The sequence below is a fragment of the Monodelphis domestica genome, chromosome 1 (genome assembly GCF_027887165.1).
Source record: "Monodelphis domestica isolate mMonDom1 chromosome 1, mMonDom1.pri, whole genome shotgun sequence".
NCBI lineage: Eukaryota > Metazoa > Chordata > Mammalia > Didelphimorphia > Didelphidae > Monodelphis > Monodelphis domestica.
In genome coordinates this window covers 759682887-759702101 of record NC_077227.1, presented here as the reverse complement: position 1 = coordinate 759702101, position 19215 = coordinate 759682887, and the positions used below count along the sequence as shown (strand labels likewise).

At 60.5% G+C, this 19215-nt stretch overlaps 1 protein-coding gene across 5 annotated transcripts; it reads right to left on the bottom strand.

The window, feature by feature from the left end:
- Positions 1 to 949: 949 nt before the first annotated feature.
- On the bottom strand, positions 950 to 19142 carry EVA1A (eva-1 homolog A, regulator of programmed cell death). 5 transcript variants are annotated; one of them, XM_056825036.1, is made up of 5 exons: positions 17007 to 17095; positions 10219 to 14350; positions 9917 to 10096; positions 6580 to 6657; positions 950 to 6026 (listed from the first exon to the last, which is right to left on the bottom strand). In XM_056825036.1, the coding sequence occupies exons 3-5, from the start codon at positions 9990 to 9992 to the stop codon at positions 5611 to 5613; spliced, it is 570 nt and encodes a 189-aa protein (XP_056681014.1). In that variant the 5' UTR covers positions 9993 to 10096; positions 10219 to 14350; positions 17007 to 17095; the 3' UTR covers positions 950 to 5610. The 5 variants fall into 5 exon arrangements, with proteins under 5 accessions (XP_056681014.1, XP_056681015.1, XP_056681021.1 ...); XM_056825037.1 differs by having other exon boundaries at positions 10255 to 14350; XM_056825043.1 differs by having other exon boundaries at positions 12246 to 14350.
- Between the last annotated feature and the right edge of the window lie 73 nt (positions 19143 to 19215).

Sequence of the window (19215 nt, the reverse complement as noted above, 5' to 3'; positions counted from 1 at the left end):
AGCTGCCCCCTCTCTCTGGCATTTCTAACAAGTGTTGTATTTTGCCAAAGCCTTTTCTGCAACTATTGAGATCATCATATGGCTTCCATTGGTTTTGTTGCTAATATGGTCAGTTATGCTGCATTTTCCTAATGCTGAAGCAGCCTGGTACAAAACATAGCTGGTCACACAGAGTGTCTGATCCTTGTGATAAGGTGCTCTAATCTCCTTACTAGGATTCTATTTTAATGGTTTGAGGGTTTTGCACCAACATTCATTAGGAAAATGAGGCAATAGTTTTTTTTTTCTTTTCTTGCTCTTCCTAGTCTAACTGTCAGCGCTGTATTTGTGTCATGAAAAGAATTTGGGAGGACTCTTTCATTTATTTTTCAAGATTGTTTCTCTAGTATTGGGATTAATAACTGTTTGGTAGAATTGCCTTGGGAATCCCTCTGGCCTGGACCTTTGTCCTTGGGGAGGTCATTGATGACTTGGTCAATTCCTTTTTCTAAGATGGGATTGTTTTAAGCACTCTATTTCCTTTTCTCTTCATCTGGGCAGTTTATCTATACTTGATTTCTATACAATCTGAAAAGACCTCCATGAACTGATGCAGAGTGAGAGGAGCAGAACCAGGAGAACACTGTACACAGAGACTGATACATTGTAGCACAATTGGATGTAACTGACTTTGCTATTAGCAGCAATGCAATGACCCAGGACAATTCTGAGGGACTCATGAGAAAGAAAGTATCCACATCCAGAGAAAGAACTGTGGGAGCGGAAATATGGGAGAAAACATCCGATTGTTCACCTGTCTATATGGATAAAGGATTTGGGGTTGGAGTTTTCAAAGATTAGTCTATTACACAAATGAAGACTATGGAAATTGGTATTGAGTGATAATCCATGTATAAGAGGGGGAAGGAAGAAGAGAGGGAGAGGCATGAATCACATAACTTTGGAAAAATACTTTAGAAGTCTGGGCAGTTTATTGTGTTTTCGTAAATATGCAGCCCTTTTGCTTCGCTTATCAAATTGATTGGCATATAATTGGGTAAAAGAATCCCTAATTGCTTTAAATCCTTTTTCACTGGAGGTGAATTTAGCATTTTCAGTTTCGTTCTGGTCCTTGGACTTTCTTCTTTCCTTTGGAAGATTTGAGTCCCGTGGTTTATCCATTTTCTGGGCTGCTCCCCTCCCCCAACCAACCCGGCTCCCTGCTTTCAGCCCTCTTCATCTCCTTGGATTTTCCAGCTTCCAGCTTTGGTGTTTAACTGGGGATTCACACGCTGTTCTTCTGTGGAGCTTCTTTAGTTGCTCGCTGGAGCTCCAGGCACTGATCTGCTTTCTCGAAGTTCTTTTGTTCCTCATTCTCAGATATTTAATAACATGGAAATGGGACATGTCAAACCCAGTGGAATTGCTCGTTGGCATTGGGAGGGGGCAGGAAAAGAACATGAACCACGGAACAGTCGTCTAACTAAATACAATGAAAAACCTCAGTCACCATTTCTGGGGACTTAGCTCTAACGTTCTCTTGTCTGCAGGAAGGAAGCACCTACTATGTGCCCTGTCCCATACTAGGTGCTTTACAAATACAATCACATTTGAGCTATGCAACAAGCCCGCCTATGAAATTGAGGAAGCCAAGGGGGCCTGGTCAGGCTCCCACAGCCCTCTGGGCACGCTGCTGCCTTTTGGGAGCTCCTCAGGGACAGGGAGCAGGGAAGACCCTCTGGCGGAACCATGGCAATCATGAGCATTCTGGGGGACTTCGGGAGTCTAGGCCACTTGAGTAGAAGCTCCTGGGGCTTGTCCGACCTCATGTTTGGGGAACCGGCCACCCACAGGGTTACTCTAGAACCCCAAGAGCAGTAACACAGGGCTCCAGTTCACAGGTGTTGCTAATTAGGCAAGTAGTTGGCCCCAGGCGTTCCCTAGGCCCCATTCTTGGGGCTCCTGAGCTTCTTTCTCCCGCCTGCCCAGGAATCCCCAGAATGCTCTGGGCCTTTCGGGGATTTGGGGAAGGTTCTGGAGCCCCATGATGGGTGGGATCTTTAGTCTGGGAAGTGAAGGGCCTGCGGAGCCCCTGGTCCAGGCTGCACCCAGCCTTATTCCTGGGCTGGCCAGAGAGGATTCCTCACGGTTTCCCGCAGCAAGCCAGGCCAGGCTTACCCAGGCTGGTTGGCCTGCCTGGGCCGGGCCCAAGCTCACACCCTCTCCTGCCTCCGGCTGGTTATGCTGACGGTGAACGTGGGGACTGTGCCAAGGAAGGGCTGAGGGAACTGGTGCAGAAGGAGGGGAAGTGACTTGTCCAGGGTCACTGAACCATCAAGCGTCTGGAGCCAGAAGAGGCCGTGAGGAGGCCTCCGTGCACACCTCTAGGCGGTCTCCTTCCCCCTCCTGGGCTGGACTCTGGGTAAAGTGCTTGGGTCCCCCCCCTCCGTCCCTGCTCCGGTGCCAGGGGGCGCTGAAGGGCAACAGCTGTCGGTGGAGGGCTGCAAGTTAGGTGGGGAGCGGCACGGTGCAGCTCTCGCCTCCCTCCAGCTCTTCGCCCCCTCAGGGGCTCCAGGGAGAGCGCAGGGCGCCTGGCCACCGGTTCCCCCTCCTCGGGGGCCCTGCAGCAGGCAGCCGCCCTTCCCTTCCCTTCTCCTCTCCGGCTCTTTCCCGAAAGGAGGGGCACAGCGGGCGGAGGCTGGACGGAGCGAGGCCCGAGGAAAGGAGCTGGTTCGTGCCCCACCCCGGAGAAGCGGCTGACCAACGGGAGCCGGGAAATGGGCCGCCCTGGCTGAGGCGGAAGGCAGGGCCGGCCGCGCCCCGATCTTCTGTGGGGGGCACCTCAACGGGAGCCCGGGGCTGCGGGAAGGTTGCACAGGAAGGAAGCAAAGGCCGAATCACCAGCGGGCCTCAGAGGGTCGGAGCCCGTGCTCGGGAGCGACCAAGGACGCCAGGAATGCCCGGAAGGCCCCGGAAACTCGCCCGCACGCGAGCCTGCAGCAGCTGGACAACATTCCGGCCCCCCACTGTGAGGACTCAGAAATGAGTCACGTGGACTGTCAGACGCGGCTTCGGAGTCCGAGGCGCCCTGGCAGGCCGGAGGGGGATGTCTCAGGGAGGGGGCGGGGCGGGAGAGCACCAGCCCTGGAGTCAGCCGGCCCAGCTGACTTCGGGATGCTGCTTCAGGGGCGACTGGCAGGTGCTAAATGCCCTAAAGGCCTTGCAAGCTTCCCCTATGGGACCCCAGAGGCGTCCTTTCAGCGCCCCCAGGCCCCGCCCTCGGGCGCTCTGATGTGCCTTTGGAGAGTCCTCTGGCCCTGATCCTCCCGAGCCCCAGGGGCTGGGCTCAAGCTCTTTCCTGACCTCATGCTAGCTGTGCCCTCACCCCCTGTGCCTCAGTTTCCTCAGGAGCTGGAGAAAGAAATGGCCCAGCCCCGCCCCGGCACAGCAGCGGCCTTTCCGCCTCAGGGAGCTGGAGACTACTCCCTGCTGGACGTCCCCCTCAGGGCCCAGATCCTGAATTTCTTCCGGCCCCGGGGCCTCCTAAAGCAGAGGAAAGGGAGCTGCGGGGCCTCTCCTGGGGCTTAGCTGGAACTAGAGCCGCCCTCGGGGAGGAAGGAGAACCCAGGGGCGTCCTGCCAGGCAAACCGAGCAGGATCTCCTTTGCTCCCTTCCCTGCCCCCGAGGGGAACGGCTTCTCCTGGGGTGGGCCTTTAGAGCCGAGGCGGCCTGAGATGCCACCCGGGGCCCCGGGCATTCCCGATGGCCACATTCCTTGCCAAGGGCCCCTCGTGCCCCGAGCCGAAGCTCTGAGCAGAGAGCAGGGCAGGCGCCCAAAGCCTCCTTCGGAGGGCAGCCCCAGCGCAGGGGGGGCCCGGGGATGGGCCCCTTCTGCCGGCACCCAGCTCCGGGGAAGCTGCGGCGGGCCTGAGAAACAGCCTTTGCCGCCCGGCCACGTGGGACGGGCTGGCGGCCTCTCGCAGGTTCTACCTCCAGGCTGGGCTGAGCAAACCGGCTCCCGGAAGGTCCAGGTTAAACGGGGCGGGAGCCAGGAGGAGGCCAGACCGGACCGGAGGGCCTGGGGGCGGAGCCTCTCGGTTTCGGGAGGAAGAAGCGGGGCGGGCTGGTAACCGTCTGGGCGGGGACACACATTCCGCTCTCCTAAAGCTAGCTGGGAGCGGGAGCGGGAGCGGGAGCTGGAAGGGCTCTACCGGCAGCTCCACCAGCCTCCGCGGCGGCTCCCCCTTCCTGGAGGAGAGAGGATGCTCGCAGCTCAGGGCAGTGGAATGAGTCCCCGGCCTGGATTCAGGAAGACAAGTTCAAATCTGGCCTCAGACGCGTCCCAGCGGTGTGACCGTGGCCAAGTCTCTTCCCTCGCTTGCCTGGGCTCCTGAGCTGGAGAAGGAAATGGCGAGGCGCTCCGGCAACGCAGCCAAGAAAAGCTGGGACGGGCCACCAAGTCACAGCGGAGTAATAACATCCCCCCGGCCAGACCCGCGCCGTCCCCAGTCCACAGCCCTCGGGATCCCAGCTCTCCGGACCAATGACCCCAGCGGCGCCTGGACCTCGGATGGTCCCACTCTCGGCCCGGGCCAGAAGCCCCTCCCCCCTCCCCACCTCCCGCCCTTTCCGGTCAGCCCCCAGCTTTGTGCAGCCGGACGCAGCCGGCCCACGTGCCTGAAGCCTCCCCCCGGGGCCGGGGCCCCCTTTGCAGCTCCAGCGGCTTTCAAGCGCGCTAATCTGCTAGCCTGGGCTGCGGACCCAGAGGCCGGGCGGGGCGGGGCGGAGGCGGGGCCACGGCAGCCTTTTGCTCCGCTGGGCCCCGCCCACTCGGCCACTGCCGGCCGCTGAAGCGCGCAGCCTCGTTTCCCGCAGCGCCCCGGGATGGAGCCCGCTAAGCTCCAAGCCCCGTCCGGGCAGCGAGGGACAGCCGGGGGGGGGTAGGGGGGGGCAGGCGCCGGACCAGGGCCGCCCGGCTCCACGCAGACCCCGAGCGAGGGCCTCCGAGGCGGACTCTCCCTCTCCGGTGCTCTCTGGGCCGCAGGGGGAAGGCCGGGAGCAGCGCCGAGGGGCTCAGCTTTAAGGGCCTGGGGCGGAGTTCCCCTGGGACAGACCCTCTCCGACGCCCCCCTGCGGGAGGAAGAAGCAGGGGATGGAAGCCGCCCCAGGTGCCAGTGCCAGGCCGGAAGGTCAGCAGCGGGAGGGGGGGCAGGAGAAACACCCGCTCGTGTGAGCCCCTCAGCCGCCCCCAAACGCCCAGAGGCTCCAGACCCAGTCTTCCTTTTTAGTCAACTACACAGAACCGCGCGCATGCGCACGAGCATCTAGGCACTCCCTTACGGACACGCCCCCGGCCCGAGGCTACAAAGAGCTCCGAGCCCAGGCTTCTCCAGGCGCTGACCAAGGCGCCTTCCCGGGGGGCGGGGCCGGTCCTCCCCGGGCAGCTGCCGGTCCCCCGCCTGGCCAGAGGAAGGCCTAGGGCGCCCAGGGAGCGGGACTCCAGCTCGGCCCGCGAAGGAGCAGAACGGAAGGCGGGGAAGGGGATCCCCGAGCGCTGGGAGGACTCGGCCCTGGGTTCAAGGGCCGTCAGGAGCCGCCCGCTGGGCTGCGTCTCCCCCTCCTCCGGGCCCCTCAGTAGTAGCGGTTCAGGCTGCGGGGGGCCGGGGCGGGCCCGTCGGGCTGCCCGTTCAGCCAGATCTCGCGGAGGATGCGCTCCCTCTCCTCCAGCCTCTGCGCCCTCTCCAGCTCCTCCGCCGACGTGAACACGTTCCTGTGGGGCGGCCGCTCGTAGAGCCACGGCCGGCGCGTGGAGCCGTCCAGCGAGGCCGAGCAGCGGCCGCCAACGCTGTCCTCGTCGCTGTCGCTGTCACTGTCGCCGCTGCTGCTGCTGCTGCTGCCGCCGCTCCGACGCCGCGTCAGGCCCTTCTTTCGGGGCAGCCGCCGGCAGTCGGCGCGCCAGGAGATGGCGAGCACCAGGGCGGCCAGCGTGAACAGCAGCCCCACGCACACGCCGGACACGAAGCACAGGGCGGCGCGCTCGGCGTGCTCTGCAGGAGGAGGAGGAGGAGAGAGCGCTCAGAGGCCTGGGCGGCGCCCCGGGCTCCTCCCCGCCCCCTCAGGCCAGGCCTTCCTCGGTTCCCCCCCCCCCCCCGGTAAAATGGACACCGAGGAGCTCCGTCCCGACCCCGCGCGGCCAGTAGTGCCAGTCCAGGGAGAGCCGGCCTGGACCTCTGGAGAAGCCAACCCGGTCGGGTCAGGAGACCCACATGTCCGCTAGGGGGCGCCGTGCGCGCCAGCCTACTCTCTCAGGCCCGTGGACGGCGGGTTTGGGGCGGGGCCAAGGACCTTGCTGGAGTCCCAGGGAGCCTCGCCCTTCCCCCACACCCTCCCTGTCCACGAGCTGCCTTCAGAGGCTCTCCCTGGCCTGGCCTCCACCCTACAGGGGCTCCCTCGGATGGAAGAGAGCAGGGACGGCCCCCAGCTTTTGGGGAAGCATCCCCACTAGCTCATCGGCTCTCCCCTAGACCAAGTCTCCCCAGGCGGACGTGGTGGCCCCTCAGGGAGCGCCTCTCCCACTTAAGCCTGAGCACCCAGAGCTACCCAAACCCTCCAGAGGTGGTCTGTGGAGGCTCTCGAATGCAGATCCAAGACGCCAGCCGAATGGCACCGAGTCAGAAACTAGAAAGAAGAATAAGGAGAAAAAGTCCCGGGTTCAAGCGAAGGGATGGAAGCCCAAAAGGCCCACTGGGGACGCCAACCGCAATGATTCCGTCTCTGCAAACCAATGGCCACAACAGGGAGGCCCCAGAGCCCAGAAAGGCGGACTTCAGGCCAAGTGGAGAGGACAGCCTGTGGCAACAGGGCTATGAGTCCAGGTGCAAAGGGAGAGGGAGGAGCACTGGAGGTCTCCCAGAGCAAGGACCTGCGGAGAGCATCGGAGAGCATCGCTGGGTGAGCCAGGAAGACAAAGGCAGAAATCATTGCGGCAACCTTTTCTGTCTCAAGAATGGTGGCCCCTGGAGGGCCCAGAAGCAACGGCCTGGAGGGACGGACTCTCCCGGCCACTTGGCTTCATTGGATCATTTGGCCCCTACTTGGTCTGGGTTCCACATTTGTTTTTGAAAGTGGCCGGATGATCACTTGAACCCCAAGAGCCAATCAGTTTTAATTTTGCAACCAGAAAAGTCATAGAGCCTCCAGGTGCCACCCGGCACACTTTTCTCCTCCAGATGTCCAGGTCACTCAGGATTTCATGGAAGACGGACAAAAGAGGCGGGGCCGGACTCCCACTGGCAGGAGAGCAGAGCCAGGAGAGTCCCCGGGGAGGGTAAGGATCTCCAGATGCCCCTGGGTGGGGATGTTCCAGAGCCTCCTGCTGGAGGTCTGCCCTGACCATCCACACAGGAGACACCAAGTGGATGAAGAAAGTCCACTTTCCAGACCGCAGCAGGCATCTGAAGGACACCCATGCGAGCTCGTTCCGGGGAAAGACAAAAGCACGAGCTAGTAAGCTGGGCCCAGAGGGGGCTGGCCTGCCCTTGGGACAAGACCCCAAACTTCCTTCCAAAGGCCCATCTTGTCTGGCCTAACCTCCCAGTGTTGCAGGGTGGAACCTCAGCCTGGAGCCCCACTGCCCGAGGAAGTCGAGACAAGCGTCGCCCAGAGGATGGTGGAGAGGGCACGAGGGTTGGAGCTGAAGGAGCCCTAGGCAGCAGGCAAGGACAGGACAGGGGGGCTGGGGGTGAGTAAGGAGAGCTCCCGACACCCCAGGGCGATGCCACAAGAACCCCAGGAAGGCCTGCAGCCTTGGGGCTGGGGTAGGGCCAGACTTGAAAGAACACAGATGAGCGTCTCTCGGGCTAGCAAGGCAGAATGTGGAGATCCCAGGGCCCCTGCCAGGCTCTCCCTTCCCCGGTCTATCTGGAATCTTCCCAAGGAACGGTGCCACCTCGCTGCCTGCTCAGGAGGGCCTGGTGGCTGCCCACTCTCCAGGACGGGACGAGCTTTTGCTGGTGCCAGTGCCCGGGAGACCTCCCTACAGCGGGGGTTTCAGCCCAAGCGGTCCTCCTGCTGGCCATCGCCCTCTCCCCGTGGCAGATGCCAGGGCTGCCCCAGTCCTTCGAGGCCAGCGTAGGGGTCGCTGCCAGAGGAAGCTCCGCTAAGGTCCCGCGACTGTCTCCCCTCCAGGGTTTCGGTCCTTGTGTTCCCAGCTTCCAGCACAGGGCCTGGCACACAGCAGGCCCTTCCCTGGCGCTTGCTGGGCAGATGGCACCGAGCCTCAGAATCTGGGCTCTGCCATGCATTGCTGTAGTTGGCCCTCACCCTCCCTCAGGGTTGCCCTCCAGGCTGCCACCCGGATCCCCAGTGAGGAGATTCAACAGCCGCCTGCCTCACGCGAGCCCTCTGGGACCACCCTGGGCCTTCGCCTTGGGACCAGGAGGCCTGAACACTGAGGACGTGCCTGTCCGTCTCCCCACAGACTAGAGAAGGTCCTGCATCAGAGGGTCCACCAGTGCCCACGGTGGCCCAGGTTTCCTGGCTCTGCTCCTCCCCAGGCCCCCGAGGCTGCAGGCTTCTCTTCTCCAGTAGCTTGTGCCTCAGTTTCTCTGTTGGTTAAGGTCTGGCCCTGTCAGCCAGGGAGCCGCCTCTGGGGCCGGCAGTGGGGGCCGCTGTCAGCTCTGCCCCTCCCTAAGTAAGACTCACTACCTCACACTGGTGGCCAGCAGCCAGAAGCCCGGCCTGCCCGCGTGGGCAGGGACCTTGGAGAGCGTTGGGAGCAGAAGGAAGCTGCACCGGGGAGAGAGCCGCAGGCTTCTGTGTGCTGGCCTGTCCCAGACTCCTTGGGGCCAGGATCCAGGGCAGGGGCCCGCCAATGCCGGCCTCTCAGCCGCCTCCCACCAGTTACTGCTCACAAGGCTGAGGTCGCCCTTCCGGTCCAGGATCCCAGGAGGCCCCCAACCCAAGCCAGGATCCCTCTCCAAGAAGGGGGTGCCCAGATTCCCTGGGAAGCCATCCAGGGCAAGGTTAGGGCTCGGAAACAGCATCCTCTGGCTTCTTCCATCCCTCCCTGGGCCCAGCCGATGAGGCTGAGCCTCTTCCCTCGGACAGATGTGGCAAGACAGCTGGCCCTCTCCAGGGTGGCCGGGCACCAGCTTGGACAGCACCTTGTTTATTCAGCAAGCACAGCTTGTCCTCTTCTGGGTTAACTCCCTAGAGAATAGCCGAGCAAGGGCAAAGGCTGGCAGAAGTCAAATGGAAGTCGGAGGGAAGGAGTCAGGGATGGCTGTGGGAAAGGGAATTGTGCTTCTGCACAGCTGGGGCCAGGGAGGAAGCGCAGAGTGCTCACACGCCTGCCTGCCTATCCTCCACAGACTGTATCCTGCAAGCTGCGACTTTGGTGCCCATTTCCAAATAGGCAGGAAGGAAGGGAGGAGGCAGGGAAGAAAGAAAGGAAGGAGGCAGGGAAGAAAGAAAGGAAGGAGGGAGGGAGGGAAGGAAGACATGGATGAATGGTCATTCCAGGGTCTGGGAGAAGTTTTCCTGGCCAGCACCCATGTCCCCTCCCCAGCTCCCAGCAGCCTAGGAGGCCAGGTCCCCGGCGCTGCCCCTGCCCAGAGTGGCGAGCACCCAGAGGCTTGCTGCCTGGGCCACTCAGACCATTGTGGGCACCAAGGTAGAGCCCGGAATGGGGCAGCCAAGTGAGGCTCCTGCTCTGCTGAGGTCCCACCCAATCCCAGCAGAGCTGAGACGGGGCAAAAGGGAGAGACATCAGGCTGAGGCAGCTCCGGGGCTTGGCCCCTCCTGGAAAAGTGCGGCCAGGCTGAGAGCCAGAAACTGCTGTCTTTGCCAAGTCCGGCTCCTGGGCCACTAGGCTGGTGCCCCGCAAGGCTGCCCCAGTTCTCAGCAAGACCAGCTGCAAGAGAGAAAGGGCACCTACCAGCAATGAAGGCAGAAGTTGCCAGAAGGTTGCTGAGGAAGGCCATCTGCCCTGAGCCCCAGACGCTGGGCTCCATGCCAGGCGGAAGGCCAGTCAGGCCAGCCCCTGACTCTGGTGCTCTTGAAGTCTCTGCCAAGAGGGCATCTACTGGGCAAACCGGCCAGGCCTCCTCTTCTCTGTCTGAAAGCACAAAGCAACAGGATGAGAAAATCCCTTCCAAGTCCTGAGCACCAGCCTGGCATGAGGAGCCACCAAGGCCCGAGCAGGGAGAATGAATCTCAGGGTCACCCCAAGTCCCTTACAGAGCTGCACCCTGAGGTCAGCGGGGCCCTCTCTACCTCTCCTCCTTCCTGCCAGCGGTGCTCAGACACCCCCCCCCAGGCCCAGCCTGTAAGCAGAGACCCGGCTGGCATGCAGGCTCTGCCCGCCCCCTCCTAGGGCCTGCCCCTGTGCCCCAGCCAGACTCTGCCCAGTCCAAGGGTCAGCTTGGCCGGGCATGGGAGGGGGAGGGGGATAACCAGGGCAGAGCGAGGCTGTGGCCAGCCCCCCATCCCCACCTGCTCAGCCCATCTGGAGGGCTGGGACACAGCTGGGGAGGAAAGCTAGGCTGCCTGCTCCCCACAGGCTCCCAGAGCAGGAGTGGGGAAGGGTTCAACAGCCCAACCTGGGGACTGGTTGGCTTCTGGGGCCAGGAGAACCACAGGCTCAGGCAAGGCCAGTGGATGGCTCACTTGTTTCTGGAGGACTCCTATCTGGCAGGGCAGATGGGGGGAGGCTCAGGGCGTGGGGGTGAGAGGGCAGCCAGAAGGCCTGGGGCATTCACGTGAAGACACACACATAGGCATCTCTGGGTTGGCTGCTCTCGCTCAAGAGACGAACAGAAGGAAAAGGCCGAGTCTGGTGGGCAGCTGGAGCCCAGCCCAGGGCAGACCCAGACTGATGTTGTGGCCCTGAAGTCCTCCAGTAGGGGGCCCCACTTACCTCCCCCGTGGGCTGCCCCTTCCATCCTGGAACATCTCCAGTGGCCTTTCTGTTCCTCCCCCAACATACCCTGGGTCAAGCAGAACAAGCCTCCGTCCTCCCCCACTGCACAGGCCTCTCCCAACTTCCCTGAGCCTCCTGCTCTCCAGGCTAAATGTGCCCAATTCTTTCTCACATGCTGCAGACCAGAGGCCTCTGCCCTCTTGGCTGTCCTCCCCTGGACACCGTGAATCTTAAAAAACTACTCAGACTGTACTTTAGAAGATTTGGTCTAGCTATTCCCTTATTGTAACCATGGAGATACTTGATCTAACAAGAATCAGGAATGTCTTGGGAACTTTACTCCACTCATACTTAGACCTACTTTAGGGGAAGATAAAGTTGTAAACTCCTGATTAAACAATGAAGGTACTTAACTCATACCTTATAGTGAAGCTAGAACCTTAAGTTAACTCTATTTTTAGATCTAATACAAAAAGGCCTTAAGTACCTGTAAAGGTTAAATTAGTACCTAAAAAGGTCAAGTAACTTACAAAAGGCAAGCTTAACAAAGAGGTGTGAAGTACTCAGAAGATATAATCTAACCAGAGAAGGTGAGAACCAAAGAAGGTTAGAACTAAGAATGGACAATCCTGGAAAAAAGTGTCAACTGTGATTGGTAAACCTGAAAATTTAGGGGAGGTGACATAAGAGAAAATTTCTTTAAAAGGAGGGGTAAAAAGTCAGTTGAGGAAAATTGAGTTCGGAATTGAGTTAGATTCTGAACTCAGTTCAGGAGATTCAGTAGAGGACTGGAGCTTGCTTGGAGACGGTCTTGTGGTGAGTGATAAGACTGACTCCCTCTCCCTTAGGCTAAGGGAGGCCACTTTGGCCATGGCCTTTAACTACTTCTTGGCTCAGCCTGAGCCAGAGCAGTTTAAATTGATTCTCTCTCTCTATCTCCTTCCCTTAATTCTTTCTCTATTAATTAAAATCTCCATAAATCCCCAGGTGACTTGGGTATTTTCACATTTGGGAATTTCCCATGGCCACTACTTATTTAGATTTTAAGTCAAAACACTAAATTTATCCTTACAGCACCCTCCAGCTTCCCAGCATCCTCTGCAATCCTGGCAAATCTCCAGAGGGGGTCTGCACAAGGCAGAAGACAGGCCTTGCCTCCCTCAGTGACGGGACAAGATAGCCCCATCCCTTTGGCTGCTGCTTCCCACTGCAGACCACCATTGACTTTGAGTCTCCTTCAACCCCAAATGGATTTCCCAGAAAACTGTGGTCTTGCCATGACCCACCACAGTCTGGATCCAGGCAGATCCAGATGCCCATCACATGGGCACCCACTTCCTCTCACCTCATTGGACCAGACCAAGGTTGTTTGGTGGGAAGTGTGGAGTTCTGACTCTAGTCCAATATATACAACCCGCCCAACAATGCATCATCTTCCAATTAGTGGGCTGAGTGGGCCTCTAAGCTTAGGACCTGCATGTTAAATAGCAGTGGGCCAAGCCCAGATCCCTGGGGCACTTCACTGGAGACCTCGACCCTTTAACTACTGCCATCTTCTCCCCAAGGCTAAAGATATGGCCAAAAAGGCTCCAAGCCATTGGAGTTCAGGTCAATGGTGCTGGGACCCTTTATTCTATTGTCACTGATGTGACCGGAATTATATCTAATAATGTCAATGATGTGAGGCAGGGCATTGGAGTGGAGAGACCCTGGATAAGTCACTTTACTTTCTCTAAGCCCCACCTAAGATGTTAGGTCTGGTCATTCCCATGTGATTCCCCTCACAACAGCCCTGACAGGGCAATCAGAAACAAGCTCAGAGATTAAGGGACCTCTCTGGGGACACCAGGCTTTGGTCATGACTTTGAGGTCATCTAATTATTCTTAAATTGGCTCTTCTGGATCTATTTTCCAGGTCAGATGTTCTTTCAATAAAATATTTCATATTTTCTTTTTTTTATTCTTTTGATTTTGTTTTATTGTTTCTTGATGTTTCATGAAGTCTTTATGTTCTATTTGCCTAATTCTAAGTTTTAAAAAACTGAATTTCTTCCATGACCTCTTCATTCTCCTTTTCCATTTGGTCCATTCTACTTTTCATAGAACTCTTTTCTTCATTGGATTTTTGTGCCTCTTTTTCTTGTTGACCAATTTTGCTTTTTAACCTGTCATTTTCTTTTTGCATTACATTAATTTCTTTTCTCCATTTTCTTTGCCCTATCTTATTTGATTTTTTCAATTCCTTTTTGAGTTCTTTCAGCACTTGAAACAAATTTCCATTTTTCTTTCAAGTTTTGCATGTGGTTGCTTGGATCTCACTGTCCCCTGTTGAGTCTGTGTTTTGCTCTTTGCCACAGAAAATTTTGCAGGTTAGGAGTTTCTTTTGCTGTTTGCTCATTTTCCCAGCCTTTTTTTTTCCTCCTACAGAATGGGAATTGTGAAAGCTTCTGAATCTGTGTCCTCTGCCATTGGCATGCAGGACTTGGAGCTGTGAGCTGTTTTCCCTTAGGGCTAGGTCTTCAGCACAGCAATGTAGGCTTGAAAGGGCCCAGGGCAGTGAACCTTTCATGACTTCATGGAATAGAGTTCCTCTTCCCAGGTGTTTGTGACATACCATTCCTGCTGAGTACGCCAAAACAGTCATCTCAGTTCAAGGCTGCATGAACAGTTCCAAGATCTCCTGGGAGCGGGTCACTCCCCTGTTCACACTCTGGGGAGGGTAGACTGTGTCTCTCGAGAAGAGCTTTAAATCTGTTGTGCTGCTTACAATAAACTTCATTATCCCTCTTTGATAATATTCCAGTCTTGCTTTCTTGCAACTCCATAGCTGTTCTCCGACAGCTCTAAGCTGTCCCCCGACAGTTCTAAACTGTCCCCTATTGCGACTCCGTAGATGTCCCCAGCAGCCCAGTACTATGGACTTTGGGGCCTCACTGTGGGGTGGTGCCAGGCCTGGGACTTGGGTCCAAGGGGCTCTTTTGTTGGTGTAGCTGAGGTCCTGGGATCCTGAAGGTGGCCTCTGCCCAGGTTTGGAATCTGGTGCAATAGGAGGAGAGGTGGTCGGTCAGCACTCCTCTGGGTGCAGTTTGGCTTCTGGTTTCCCCTTTTCCCATGAAAATCAACCCTCTGCCTGCCTTTCGAGCTGTGTCCAATGGGAGAGCCTCCTCACTCTGTCCCTCTGGTGGATTTTGACTCCTGCTGTTTCGAGGCACTTTTTAAAGACTGGTTTGGAAGGTTCATCAGAGCAGTTTAGGCTTTCACTGCTAATGAGCCACCATCTTGGCTCTGCCCCTCAGGCCACCAGGCTGCCTTCTAGAACCCATGAGATCATTGGTGCGGGGAGCTGCCCGTGTGGACACTCCCTCCACAAAGCATATCAGCTTCTGTGCAGCATCTTGGGATCACAGAGCTGTACCGTCAGGTGAATTATTCAGTCACCAAGTCACAGGCCTGGTGAAAGAAGAAGAACTTGTAGTTGGGTCTTCTTGACACTGTACTCACTTTTTTTTTAACCCTTTCCTTCCATCCAGTATGGATTCCAAGGCAGAAGAGTGGTGAGGGATAGGCCATGGGGATTAAGTGATTTGCCCAGGGTTGCACAGCTAGGAAGTGTCTGAGGCCAGATTTGAACCCAGGACCTCCCATCTCTAGGCCTGGCATTCTAGTCATTGTGCTATCCATCAGACCCATGGCTAAATGCTGGGTCTACCAAGGAAGGCCAGAGTTAGTCCCTGCCCTCAAGGAGCTCACAACCTAATAGGAGACAGCCTGCAAAGCCCTGGGTGCAAATGAGAGAGAGACAGAGAGAGGGACAAGGAGGCGGGGAGAGAGGGAGGGAGAAAGAGAAAGGGAGGCACCCATGGGTGGGGGAAGGAGAGCCACCCTGCCTGGGTGACTTGGAGAAGGTCCCTGCCCTTTCCTCTTTGGTTCCCCCAATGAAGGGAAGGAGATGGCCTGTGAGCTCCCCTTCTCAGCCCCGAGCCGGGGCGCTCCTGAGCCCAGCCTCACCATCCATAGAGCCTCCGATCCTGTCTGCTGCCTGGGCTGTGTTTTGGGTCAGGGAGGCAGCAGAAGCCGCTTCCCCATCATGGACGGGCGGCCCAGGCTGGTCAGGGGAGAGGCCTCGAGGGACCGCCCTGCTGTGGCTGTGTGGGCTCTGGAAGAGGCTTTGGGCAGTGGGGGCGCCCGGGCCCCAGATGTGCCGACCTCAGCCCCGACGAGGGTCAGCCAGGAAAGATGGAAGCTGGGACAGGCCGTGGGCAGGAGGAGACCCGCCCAGAAACCCCCCAGGTGAGGAGGGAGAAGGGGTGCCGGGGAGCAGGGAGGACCCGTGGGAGGAGGCCGGGCTCAGGACAAAGTGGCCCCACGAGGAGGTAGCAGCCAGCAGTGTGAAAGGTGCTGCTCCCTGGAGGCACAGCCTTGGTTGGGAATGGCAGCGCCCCAGGGTGCCGAGGGAGAGAGGAAGTGTGGGGCCAGAGCTCCCAGGCCAGGTACTGCGCAGGGCGCTGCTCTGAGCCAGCCACCCGGGAGGTAACTATCCAGGGGCACGACGGACTCCCACAACCCCCGGCTTTTTGTGCTGTGGGGCCCCTGCTGCCGGCCCAGCCCCCGGGGGGCAGAGAGAAACCCGAGTGCCTGACTGGAGCCCTGGAAGCTCCCCATGGAAAGCCCCCAGCAGGCCTCGCCCGATGAGGCCGGGAGGGAAAGAGGATCTCTCAGGCTCACTGGCCTGGGGCGGGCAGCGCCCCTTCTACCGCTGCCTCTAGGGTGCCCCAGTGGAGGCCTCAGGCGGAGCCTGGCCAGGGACGGGCGGCACCCAAGCACAGGGGATGGCGCAGCTCCTCAGTGAGGCAGGAGGAAAGATGGCCGGCAGGGCCCGAGGCGAGAGGGCGCCCAGCAGGGGAGAGGCGCAGCGCAGCGCCCACAGGCTCAGGCCAGGGTTCATGATCGCCAGGGGGCACCTGGGGGCTGAGCCAGGAAAGAGGAGCCGGATGGGCCGACGGCTGTGAGGGGGAGGGCCGGGAGCACCGGAGAGGGAAGGAGGGGGGGGGGAGGTGCCCAATGCGATCTTAGACGGCTCGGAGGGGGAGCTCCAGGGAATGAGCAGCTTCAGCAGTAGCCAGGCCGGGGCGCGCCGGGGAGGAACGGGGCGTCTGCCACGAGGCGGGGGTGAGAGCCGGACTAGGCCGGGGCACCCCAGAGGGCGCGCTCAGGTCTAGGACTCCGGGCCCCGCCCCCTGGGGAGCCCGAGCTCCGCTGTCCGGCGCTCCCCTCCCTCCCAGCCTGTGGCTCCACCGTCGGAGGTTCGGGCTCTCCGGCAGGTCCTCTCATCCGCTCCAGACCCAATATGGCGCCCTGCGGCAGCCCCCTCCGCCCCCAGGCTGTCTCCCCTCTTCGGTCTACGCCTGGAGCAGGGCAGGGCCGGCCTTGGGCCTCTTTCCCAACCGCCGGCTCCTCGGCTCGCCAACAGCCCCGGCCAGCAGGGGGAGCCTCGAGCTACTCCCTCCCGCGGCTCCGCCCCGGCCGCCCCTTCGCTGTGGGGCGGGGCAGGTGTGCGCGCTTTCCTCCCCTTCCCGGCTCCCTTTCCAGCCCCACTCCTGGTTGGCCCTTGGCAAGCCGCCTGAATCTCCCCCCGCCGCACTCTTGGCCTCCGCGGGCAGAAGCCGGGCCTTCTTTCCCCCTCAGCCTCCCTGTCTTCCGCGGGTTGGGAGTGGGACAGCATCGCCCCCGGGCCGGGCTCGGGCCCCTCTTTGCGTCCCCAGCCGGCCTGCGAGCACATAGTAGGGCCTTGCCGAAAGGGGGGGGGCCTCCGGGGAGAGCAGCCTGGGGGCGGGGCCAGGGGCACGGGGGGGCGGTGGCGCCAGCTTCCGGAGCCGCCAAGCCCAGGAGCGGTGCAGGGGGCAGCTGGGGGCGGGGCCCCGAGAGCAGCTCCGCCAGGAGGCGGGAGATGGGAGGCGCGGGGGCCGGGCCGGAAAGCCGAGGCAGAGCGCGGGGGGCCTGCGGGGACACGTCGGGCCGCTGGCCTGGGCTCGGGGCCAACGGCGCGTCGGGGCTGTGGCCGAGCCCCGGACGGCCCCGGAGCCTCGATCGGGGAGGAGCCCCTTACCTGGCTTCGGGGGGCCGCAGGGGCTGACTCGGGGCCGGCCCGGCCCGGCTGCTTCCTCCTTCCTCCTCCTCCCGGCCGCTCTCCCCGGCGTCTGCGGGAGGGAAGCTTGGCTCATTTCCTCCAGCCGGCAGGCCCCCGCCCCCCGCCCCGCTCCCGGGGAGCCTCCCCAGCGGGAGGGGGCCGCCCCGCCCCCGGGAGGCTGGGCTCAAGTTCAAGCTCGGAGCTGGGGAGGGGCGGAGGGAGAGAGACGCGGCGGACCCGGAGCGCCCTGCCCCTCGCCTGGGCCCCACGTCGGGAGGACGGAGGACACCGGCCTGGCCTGACCTGGCCTTGGAGGCTCGGAGGGAGGGGGCGGGGCGGGACCGGAGCCCGGACCGAGGAGAAAGTGGAGTCGGCCCCGCCCATTCCGGGCAACTTCGGCTGCCCTGGGGAAGGAAGGAGACAGCCACGGCGGCTCGGGAGGGAGGGAGGGCCCGGAGCCACTTTTTCAACTGGGGACTCCGGCCTGGCGTTGGAGGCTCCCCCTGGTCTGGGTCTTCCTGAGCCTGGCACACGGCTGGCAGTTCGGCGCTGCAGAGGTCCTAAATGCCGGCGGCGAACTGGGGCCTGATTGGGTGAAGCTGCTCTTCCTGGGTGCCACCTGCAAGCCCCCCCCTTACTGCTCCACCCATTGTGGAGGGCAATTCAGAGCGCCGCTGGGTTCGTGCCCCAAAGAGATCCGGAGGAAAAAGACTTGAACCAGAACATCCCCGGCTGCCCCCTAGGAAGGGCTGAACACGGTGTGGTACATGCTGGGGACGGAGCCTGGAGGGACTCCACGTGAACTGGGAAGGCCTCCAGGAAGTGAGGCAGTGAGAGGAGCAGAGCCTGGAGAACGTCGGGCCCAGAGCCGGATCCACTGTGACTGACTAGCATCTGCGGTGAGCCGAGAAAGCAGCGCTCCACACCCGGAGGAAGAACTGCGGGAGCGGAAACGTGGAAGCAAACCCGGCTCAATGGCTGCTTTGTCCCGGCTAGCCGGTGCACCTGGGCTGTTACCCAGGGCCGTGCTTGGGGGCTCTGGGGGGGGGACCAGAAAGCGTGGGCTGAAAATTGTTCTTAGAGTAAAATAAAGCTAAAAGCAAACTAGCAGACAAACAGTGGAGCCCCCCCCCTTCCTCCCCCCTCTGCATCTTCAGACCTGCAGGTTCCCGCCTTGGCTCTGTGGTCTCCCCCTCCTGCAGACTCCCCAGTCCCGGCCCCAGGCGAGGCGGCACAGAGGGAGCCTCCAGAACGCCCAGGAGGAAGGCGCCATCACCTCTCGGGGGGACCTCTGCCGTCCCTGTGCCTGCCCCAAGGCTGGCAATCTCCCCCCTCAGCCGGGAGCTCCCTCCCCCACAGGGGCCTTCACCCCATTGCCAAGCTGCCGAGCTGCCTGGAGGAGGCAGCATGGGCGTCCTTAGTCCCTGAGGGTGGTCTGCCGGGCTGGCCCCATTTCTCCAAAAGGACCAGGGAGGCTGGGGGGAGGGCTGGGCCCCACAGGCCACCAGTCCAGCTGTCTGGTCCCAAGGGAGGCCAGCAGAGGGAGCCCACTGGGATTCAGCAGGAATTCCAGGGTTAATGCTTAACTAACTCCCAGGCGGGGGTGGGGCTCTTCCACCCAGGGGTTTCACCACACAGACTCCGGCCAGGCATCAGGGCCAGCCAGGGCAAAGGCACAGTGGCTGGAGATGACCCTCCGACCAGACTGGGAGGAGGGGGATGGAGAGTCCTTCTGGGCTTGCTGTCACTGGGCTGTCCTGGGGCCTCCCTCCCCAGCCCTCTGGCCGCCAAGCCAAAGGTCCCCAATTCGGCCCCAGATGCTGGGGCTTTCTTCTGTCTGGCCTCTGTGGTGAACCCAAAGCTGGGGAAAGGCACCCCCTCTCACCCGACCTTGGGGTGCCCCCACCCCAGGCCATGCCCATCCCTCCTGCTCAGCCGAGGCCCACCAGCTCCCAGCTTTGAGCCCAGAGCCCTAGGGAGCCATGGCAGATGCTTTGGGACTCTCAGCCCAACCCTGGAGGAAGTCGGAGGAGTGAAGCCAGGAAGAGGCCTGATGCTTTTGGAGAGAAGGCAGAGGGAGAGTGCGGTGGGCATGGGGGGCACTGCCAGGGACCTGGGAGTGACCAGAGAGGCTTCCTTTCCTTCCCTTCCTCTTCAGAGGTGGCGTCTCCTAAACCATGCCCGGTGC